The following is a 9,267-nucleotide window of genomic DNA, read 5'->3' as shown; positions in this document are numbered from 1 at the left end:
TGCCATGTCACTCCAGCATGCGCACCAGAGGAGACGCTGTGAGGTTTATTTGAATTCATCTCGTCTCCTATTTACTCGAGGTACTTTACTCCCGCCGTTGCCCCCCATCCGCCCACACTCTCATTATCATTGTGAGTGTTATTATTATCTCAGCATCAGCGTGGTACAGCCTTCCCAAGGAGGCTTTGGTCAACACAGCTCTCTGCAGGACCGAGCCCCTCCGTGAGCCCGTAGTAATTTACCCAGATTCGGGCTGTCACTCTTCGCTGGGTTCACGGCTCCCTGCGTTTTCTCTCGTGGCCTCTCTCCCCTCGATGACGGAGAAGATAAGCATGTTGCATACCGGATCACTGAGCTATGACAAAAAAAAAAGGGTTCTGCTCAATAAGCCAGATGTAAATAATTGTTGAAAGCAATATAGGGCCCTGCGTCGCGGAGTCCGCTGGATGTTGTGCTTGGCCGGGAGCTCGGCGGCTCAGTTTCATTCAGGTCCTCAAATGCCTTTTGAAATGTTTTGTTCGATTCAGACCCGGTATTATTTAAAGACTGCCCAGAACGAGCCTTGGATCTTTTGGAGCATATAATACCTTACCACCCACACTATTGGGGATGAGAGGTTATCTGAGCTTGAAGGTGACTATTTTGAGAAATTGCTATTTTAAGATGCCCACAATAGCATCCAAGTGAGTTTGCTTTCAACATAAGAAAGAAAAGAACGAAGCGGCTTTTAAATAAATACTTTTTTTATTCTGTTATTGGCTTTTTACAGGTACAAAGCATACAGCATGTTATAGTTTTATCAAAAGTGGAAAATACTGATGTTACATATGTAACAAATGTAAAAAATAAGTCTTCAATCTTACTTTCCCCGAAAGTAAGAACATACATTTCAGCATATGAAAATATCCATAAAAACACAGCTTAAGTAATTTAAGTTAATAAACAGTACAAAAAAGTAGAAACCATACATGTCAAAATAATGGACAAGGACACTGACAACAAATGACTCCATGATTTCTCATGAATTAAAAAAAATGTACACAAGTTCATAGTTTTTTAGTTGGGGTCATGTTTATAGGATCCATACATTATCTTTGCCCGAAAATCTTGGCTGGTCAGAAAATGCTATCTTGGTTTTTGTGACAAACACTAACCCCCAAACCACCTCCCCTACTGAACTTAGGCCAAAAAAAAGAAGAGGAAAGTCCTCCCCCCATACTCAAATCCTCAAATGTCTGTAAGGCAGGGGACTTGATTAATCCTCACTCTTGGAGCGTTTAGCCAGTCTTCTGTGAGAAAACACACCGGGCAGAGACAGAGAGAGAGAGAGAGAGAGAGAGGGAGAGAGGGAAAGAGAGCAAGAGAGAGAGAGGGAGTCAGAGAGTAGCTCTTGAGCTGGGATCATAACATTGGCGGGGTCTCCGTTACCGTGCGAGCAAAATGGTGCACTCACGTTCACACCGAGGGCCGTGTCCTGTCACCTACAGGTGCAGGCAGATCAAACACACATGCTTCCTTTTAAGTAAATTAGAAATTGACCCCTAGAAAGACAGCGACCGGGGTTTTCTATCGCTGCACGGCCCATTGGAATTCTCTTCCTGTGAGTGTTTCAATGTTATCTGTCGTCTTATCTTTCAGCTGTGAATGTGACAGAAGTTTTTGTAAAGGAGAGGCAATATTGGTAATAAAGAACAGAAACGTTTGATTAAGATAAAGTGGAAGGAGCTTTGCAGTCACTAAATTGAATTCAGACATGGATTTTCATTTTATTTTTCTTTTGGAGCCATTCAGTGTCAATGGATACGTTGTAATGAGGCCTCAGAGAGATGAATGCAGGATTGTACAGTTGAGTTTGGATCTGGAAAAGACTGGTAAACTATTCCAAGGGGGCTAATGACAAAATCAGTCATGTTACAGGTGCCGTTTTCTGCCTTACTGCATTGAAAGTCGTCTTATAATTTTGAATAAAGTAAAAAATGTGTAGTCCAATGTTCTCTTGAAATATACAGTCTTCCTTTTTTATGGAGAACATCACCATATTGTACAGCATTGTAATAAATAGTCTCATACATATTGCTCAGCTTCTCCTTCGTTTAGAATGGTAACTGAGCCATCCCCGCTGTTCATTTCAATGTCTTTTGCTGCCTCGTTCTCAGGAAGCAAGGCTAGGTCCTTGAACACGTCTACGTAATGCCCAAAACCAGGGCCCCAGTTCAACAGATTGTCCCAGTTGAAGCCCCCAGCTTGCTGGCCCAGTTTGTGGGGCAGGGTGTAGTGCTGGTCAGTAGGGGGCAACTGGGCAGGGCCAGGCCCTCCTTCCGCCCTCCGGCTCGAGTACCGCCTCTGCTTGAGCCTCCCGCCGTAGTCCTCGTCGTCAGCGTCTGACTCGTTGACTTGCGAGAGCTTGGGAACCCGGGAGCTGTAAGAAACAGGCTTCTCCCGGTCATACTCCATCTCTGAGCAGGTAAAGGAGTCATGTGAGTCACTCTCCGAAGAGGACTCTGGGGCGGGGATGCCGTCGGCCGGGTTGCGGACCCTCGACAGCGGCCTGCGGCAGTCCTCTTCTGAGCTGGAGCGCCCGTGGTCGGCGCTGCAGATGCTGGGGTTGCGCGGGCGCGGCGTGTTTAGCCGCTCCACTTCCTCAATAGACAGCCCCACAGGAGGCCCTGTCTCCAGGGGGATCTGCTCGATCGGCTGCTTGAGCCGACTGCCTGGCCTGGAGGAGTGGCCGTGGCCTGCCATGGTCTGCGGACTCTTGCTGCGCCTCCCCAGCCGGGTGGCGTAGTTGAACATGGGCGGCGGCTGGCACACATCGCTGTGCAGGTCCAGCGGGCTGCCCTCGCGGCGAGCCAGGTTAAGTTCTCTGGTCGGGGTGTTGCGATAAAAAGAGGAGGGCTTGGTGAACGGGGCCGGGCTGTGTCTGGAGAGAGGGTTTGGGGTGGGGCAGGCCGAGTGCGAGTGGCTGAGCGGGGTGGACCTCAGCGCCTGGCTGTACTGAGGCTGGTAGGTGTAGCTCGTTGCTCCGAGAGGTAAGGGCGACTGTCGGGCGAAGCCCAGGGGGCTGTGTCTCTGGATGGAGAACTTCGGCGTGTGGCTGCGGAACTGCTTGTAGTGCTGGATGATGTCAGCATCCGAAGGGGCGATACTACTAGCATTGTCAATGTCATAGTGTTCAATATCCGCTTCTGGTACATTGCAGGGGGCGCAGGGAGCGCTGGGGACGGTCTCATTGTTGTGGGGGATATCCGTTTCATCATAGATCAGATAAGGGTTTTCCCTCTCGATGATGTCAGGTTTGGGGTTCCCTTCTGGTTGTTTCCGTACCGTCATGTCGTCTCCGTATGGTGGGATATTATCTGGGTCATCGAACGCTACGTTCTCGCTGCCCTTCTTCTTTTTCTTCTTCTTCTCCTTGGGTTTCTTCTCCTTGGGCTCCTTTGGCACTTTGGTCTTGTTGCGGTCCTTGCAGTGGTTGCACAGGATCAGGCTGAGCACCACCAGGGCGAGGACAGTGGCACAGCTGCCGACAATAGCGGGCACCGCCCAGATGGGGAGGACCATCTCCTCTGCCGTGGGGCTCGGGCTGCAGACAAAACCGCCGTTGTTGGCCGTCTTACAGACGGTACCCTGGGGACACTGGACGCCCAGACAGGCCACCAGGGTCTCGCAGGTCTTCCCCGTGTAGAACTCAGAGCAGACGCAGGTGAAGCCTGAGCGGGGGTCAGGCACGCAGCTTCCACGGTTCTGGCAGGGGTTGGAGGCACAGTCGCCAGGCGGGACACACTGGTAGGTGTACCACTGGTTGACGCACATCAGGCCGTCCCAGCAAGGGCTGCTCTCGCACAGGTTGGGGCCCCTGCAGCCGATCTTGACGGAGGAGCTGGTCTTGGTCAGCGTGACGAGGCTGTGCTCTCCGGTGAACGGCAGGTTTTCCCCGTTGTACTTCATGTAGGCCAAGCAGCCGTCAAAACCTGCAGATGAATAAGAGGAAAAGCAGTTCAGATAACAGGAAACAGCCCTCAGCAACTAGAAGGACAAAACAGTGGCCTCATTTCCGATTGAGACCAGACTGATAGCTTTTCAAAATGTATGAAGATGCTGGATCACTTCCTAGTAAATAACAGGAACTGAGAGCTATAATCAGAACTAAAGGAATTTTGTTTAGACGGGTAATTGGTTCAAGCTTAGGACAGAAAGCAAGTGAAATGTTCTTGTGGAAAACACCTAAAAAAATCATATTTAAAATGGGTTGAATCAATCACTGGCAAATTTGAGAGAAGAAATATGATTATTTTCAAAAATCATTGGCTCTTTACTGACAGAGAATCCATCGTCAGAGCCATTATGGCTTCAAGACATACATCTGGGTTGGATGAATGTCTCTGTGTCTAATTCAATCTTTTGCTTTGTGTATTGCCTAACAATGCTGCCTCACCGATGTAAATAGATTTTTATTGAATTTATCCCAGTGCAGATTAAATCCATTTGTTTCTTTTCATTAGCTCTTGCAAAGCGTATGCACAACAGAACACAAGTCTTCAGACACACATATCGCGGTAAGGGTCGGTTAGTAGGCAGTCTGCCACAGACCTGCGTGCTCAGAATATGTTTATTTTGAAATATACCCTGATCCTTGTGTAAAAGGGGTCAACAAATCATTCAAATTGCTCATTTTTACCATATTAGTCCACGGTATTAGGTTAGTTTTTCCCTCCCCTTAAATACTGAAATTTACAGTGCAGCCTTCCCTCCCTCTGGAAGCCCTCTCTTTCACCCTATCTAAACTATTCTCAAGTCAGACTCGAGGACATTTGATCTGTGATTTAAGTCTAAATTGAGATGTGAGTCCATGGAAATAGGATGAAAACACCAAAAATCATCAAAGGCGGTCGCTCCAAGACAAAGTCAAATCAAATTAGTATTAGTTATTCGTCCATGAATGATACTCAGATAAAGAAACATTTACTCAACTACTGTAAATTCATAACAGGTAAATCTCACCAATGTCAAATAGAACCAGATTTCAGGCCAGTTCCACTGAGCCTTGTTGGACTGCCACCAAATATGGTCAGCAGTTTGAGCAGCAGACTATTAATTTAGTAGGAAAAAAAAAAGCTTGGACTGTATTTTCAAGGGCACGCAAGCTTATGAGCTCTCTGTCACACACATGTACACCCACACACACCCACACACACACACACACACAGACACACGTACGTAGTAGAAGTTTCCAAAACATGCTAAAACACAACTACATTAATGATAGTAGTTAAAAGGGGCGAGAACTTTCTTGGTCAAATGCCAGTTTTGGAGAGCTGCAGCATGTCACAGATATCACATACTGTAAATACAACTAGGTTTTTGAACGGCAATACTGATACTGATATTTTTAGACTTAAGTTGCCGATAGCGGTAATTTTGTGCCAGTATTCAATATCTTTAAATTTGACAATTTTCAAGCTAAAACATTATGAGGAGTTTCCCTCAGAATTTTAGCATTTAGAAAATCACAGGACACTAAAACTTTCCACTGAAACCCAGATGAAATTCTTTTAGCCCCTGTCCCATCCCTCCCCCACCCAAACACACACACACACACACACACACCCTCCAAACTCACCTGCTGCAGTTTTCTGCTGGGCGGGTCCGGGTGGGATCCCTCCCAGGGACAAGGTTAAGACGCTGAGACCGCCAAAGTCCTGCGTGGCGTGCTGGATGAGCTTGGGGTGGGCGCCGTCCACCCGCAGCGCGGTGGCCGAGCCGTTCTTCACCAGACGGAGGGTGTGCCACTGGCCGTCCGACAGCACCGTGTCCCCCACGGTCCGCTCCACCTTGCCCCCGACACCCGCGTCTGAGATGTAGTGGAGGTTGCCGTTCTTCAGCTGAGGGAGGGAACAGAGACGGAGGTTGAGAGCGGCGGCCACAGATACGCATATAAAACAGTGAGCACTCCAGATGAGTTTGGGTGGATGGATGGATGGATGAATGGACAATTTGATAGAGTGAAAGATATCAAAGTAGGCCTATGAACTTTAGGTACCTTAGAAAACATTGTTGTCTACAATAAATGCATGTTTTCATAGATGAAAGACAGACAGAGGCAGAGTTTGAGCGGACTAGATGTTGACATGCATGTAGCTTTGTCTCCACCAGTTGTGTCTATTTACTGTTGAGGAAGTAAATAGAGTGCATATGCCTACAATAATATGCCACTATGTTAATGAGCACAGCATATTGTCATAGGCTAGACAGACAGTGAGACAGAAACACAGAAACTGATAGGTACTGGATAGATTGTGCTTTTATCTGTGGTATATTGGTGTAGTTGTTAACCTTCAATTATATTATAAAATAAAGTAATGAATAATGAAAGTCTACAGTTGCACTTTAAACTGCACTTTAAAAGAAGCACTTTGTAAGATTTAAAGCAATGCAATAGCCTTAAAATGTTAGCATTAATCAGGATGGATGGAAAGAAGTCTTTTCTCTGAAAGCCCAGTCTCCACAAACGCAGTGCTGTCACACTCTGGTGTCGAGGTCAGAGATCGAAAACAAAAATGCAGTTTGAAGCTCATAAATCTTTCTCCCAGAGGGACATACTGCAGTTAATCATGTTCTCACAACTTGCGTGTAGCTAATGTTCCTCGGCCAGAGGATGATCAGTAGCAAGCTAACAGCAATTTCAGAGACAACATGCTCAAACAAACGCCCACTGGAGATGGCCCCTTCCAAAAATGAAAGGACACACTGCGTCTTTAAAAGAAATTAATCAAGCTCACTTTGGCTTGGACAACAAATGTGCGGCTTGTGCTGTGCATGGTAATCCCATATGTGTATTCCCCACTTCGATGGAAAAGTAATCCCATTCTCCTCCTTTTCAAAGACCCCAGAAATCAGCAATGATAAGTAGCTTCCGGAGGAATTGATTTAAAATGGGAAAAACGGAAAGTCCCCCAAGCCAAAGAATACTGAGTGCTCCAAACCTGGAGAACCGATTTGTAGGTTTATCTATTAAACATCTTGTTATTTATATCTCAGCATATATCGCACTCCCTCTCAACATACTGTATATATATATATATATATATATATATTCCCCAGCCTCTCTCCTTTTTAGGTCTCATAGCACTTCAAATAATATTCTGGACTATTAGCCGTGGTGGCGACTCTACAAGGACCAGAGACTGCTCAACACCAGAAAACAAAACCATGAGAGAGACGGAGAGAGAGGAGGTAGGCCTAGTATGTCTGATGCAAAAAAACAGAAGGGGGGGTGGGGAGGGGGGGGGTTGTCTAAGGGAAAATTGAAGAGGATGAATGAGAGCTCAGGCCCCTTTGGGCAGCTGCCCAGGATCAGTCAGAGGGAGGGAGTAGTGTTGAACAGGAGGAGAGGAGGAAAATGAGGGAGAGGGGCTAAAGGAAGGGGGGGTGAGAAAGACCCGCATAGTTTGCCTATAGCTTTGACTGGGGGGGGGGGGGGGGAGTGTGTAGGGTGATGACTGCTGGTGAGGGAATGTGAGGGGACGACTACAGAGCTGTGGACCTGTGTATGTAGACACCTATGCACATTATCAAGTACATGCATATATACATACAAGATGGATCCTGAGAGCCAAATGTTCAGGTGATATTCCACATGTGCGCACAAACAGACACACAAACACATGCTCATGACTGTAGAGGGCTTTCTGGTAACGTAACACACCCTCGGCGGCCATATTGGAGGTCCTCAGCTCTTGGGCAACAATAGCTGTGAATATTGATTGATATTGATACGATTTCGCCCTCTCAACAGAATAGAATAGACATGGTTAATTTCTGCACTGTTTCTGACTGGGAACTGATAATGTCCCCACTGATACATCTGATCATTTTCTGTTTAGATAATGTCAAGTTTGTTAGCCAACTAACTATAGTACCTGGTCAGTTAAACTTCTCCGTCTTGGTGTAAACGTGATTTGCACAATAGCTAACGTATGTTGTAGAATCAGCATTTGTAATCGCTAGCTTCTAACAATGCCAAAAACTGTTTGCTTAGCTTAAATGAGAGGACTCCTCTCAAGCTACAACACTAAACTCTAAAGCTAAAGTTTCTTGTGTCACACAAACTTAAATTTGGAAACAAATCTACCTTAACAGACTTTTCACCATTACTAAGAACATTACTGAATTGACAACAATCTTTTGCAGGCATCTCTCTCTTTCTAGCCTGATTGTTATTTGCACACCGCTAATTCTCCAATGGATCTCCATGTTGGTGCCAGCCGTGGTTTCTATGAGAATTGTGACACAACTGCAAAGCCTCTATATAAGGATATATGATGAATGTGTGACGAATGTGCACACATTAGTTCATAATGTCTCTATATGTGCGTTGGTGCACCTCCATATGTACATAATACACGCTGCTGTCACATGATCTTCACTTCAGCCTCTCTCTCACCTTAACAGTAGTGTAGTTGCTGCTCTCCTGCACATGCAGCAGAGTGCCACTCTTGCTGCGTGTCCTGAACTTGACCTCCAGGATGCTGGGGCTGGCGGGGTCAGAGGTCACGCCCTGCAGCGATTGTCTCAGCAGAACGTCCCGTTTAGGGCCCTGCCTCAGGGAATAGTCTAGACGGCCGGTACCATCCAGGGAGAGGGCCGTGTCTGCTGTGATGTCTGTGGAAGAGAGATGGAGAATATATAAAAATATTAAACCATCCAATCCATCCTATTAAGCAGTCTGACCCAACAGATGTTTCACTGGGGAATCAATATTTCAATTTCCACTCTGGAGCTGGCGGACGGTCAGCTCCAACTGAGTTTTTCCCCGTCCCTTTGCCATAACCACAACTTGGTCTTCACATCTCATCGAATGGTTACAGAAACCGTCCCATAAGTGAAAGATCACAAGTTCTATCCCCTGAAAAGCCCAATCCAGACACTGAACCCATACCTGTTCTCTTCTAGCCAGTTGCTTTGGAAAAGAGCATCACCTAAATGCCTAAAATGTAAATGTGATCCCCTAGATTTTTGGTAACTGGTTGAAGAAATACAAAGTCTTTGGATTTGTTTGGACCCTCAGCACTGTGGCTTTTTCCTCAAGGCAAGTTTTCACATGCACAGTTGTTAAAAGGAAACACTCATTTGTTGCACTGCAGCATTTTTAAACATCAATATACAATGTATCATTGTCAAATTGATTGATACTTTGGTATAATCACCATAAACAAATGAGACTATGGTTGAAATGACTGGTAGCGTCTATCTCACGCCACTGGCATT

General features: G+C 46.2%; 1 protein-coding gene across 1 annotated transcript in view; it reads right to left on the bottom strand.

Moving 5' to 3' along the window:
- Nucleotides 1-805: 805 nt before the first annotated feature.
- The window catches only part of fat4 (FAT atypical cadherin 4), a 103,780-nt gene continuing 95,318 nt past the window's right edge, over nucleotides 806-9,267 (bottom strand). The window contains exons 16-18 of the mRNA XM_071920234.2: nucleotides 8,444-8,661; nucleotides 5,621-5,882; nucleotides 806-3,971 (exon numbers count right to left, since the gene is read on the bottom strand). Coding sequence (XP_071776335.2) covers nucleotides 2,065-3,971; nucleotides 5,621-5,882; nucleotides 8,444-8,661 — 2,387 coding nt within the window. The 3' untranslated portion in view covers nucleotides 806-2,064. The remainder of the gene's footprint in view (nucleotides 3,972-5,620; nucleotides 5,883-8,443; nucleotides 8,662-9,267) is intronic.

This window comes from Centroberyx gerrardi, chromosome 16, assembly GCF_048128805.1.
Source record: "Centroberyx gerrardi isolate f3 chromosome 16, fCenGer3.hap1.cur.20231027, whole genome shotgun sequence".
Classification (NCBI taxonomy): Eukaryota; Metazoa; Chordata; class Actinopteri; order Beryciformes; family Berycidae; genus Centroberyx; species Centroberyx gerrardi.
This window is presented reverse-complemented; position numbering and strand designations above follow the sequence as displayed.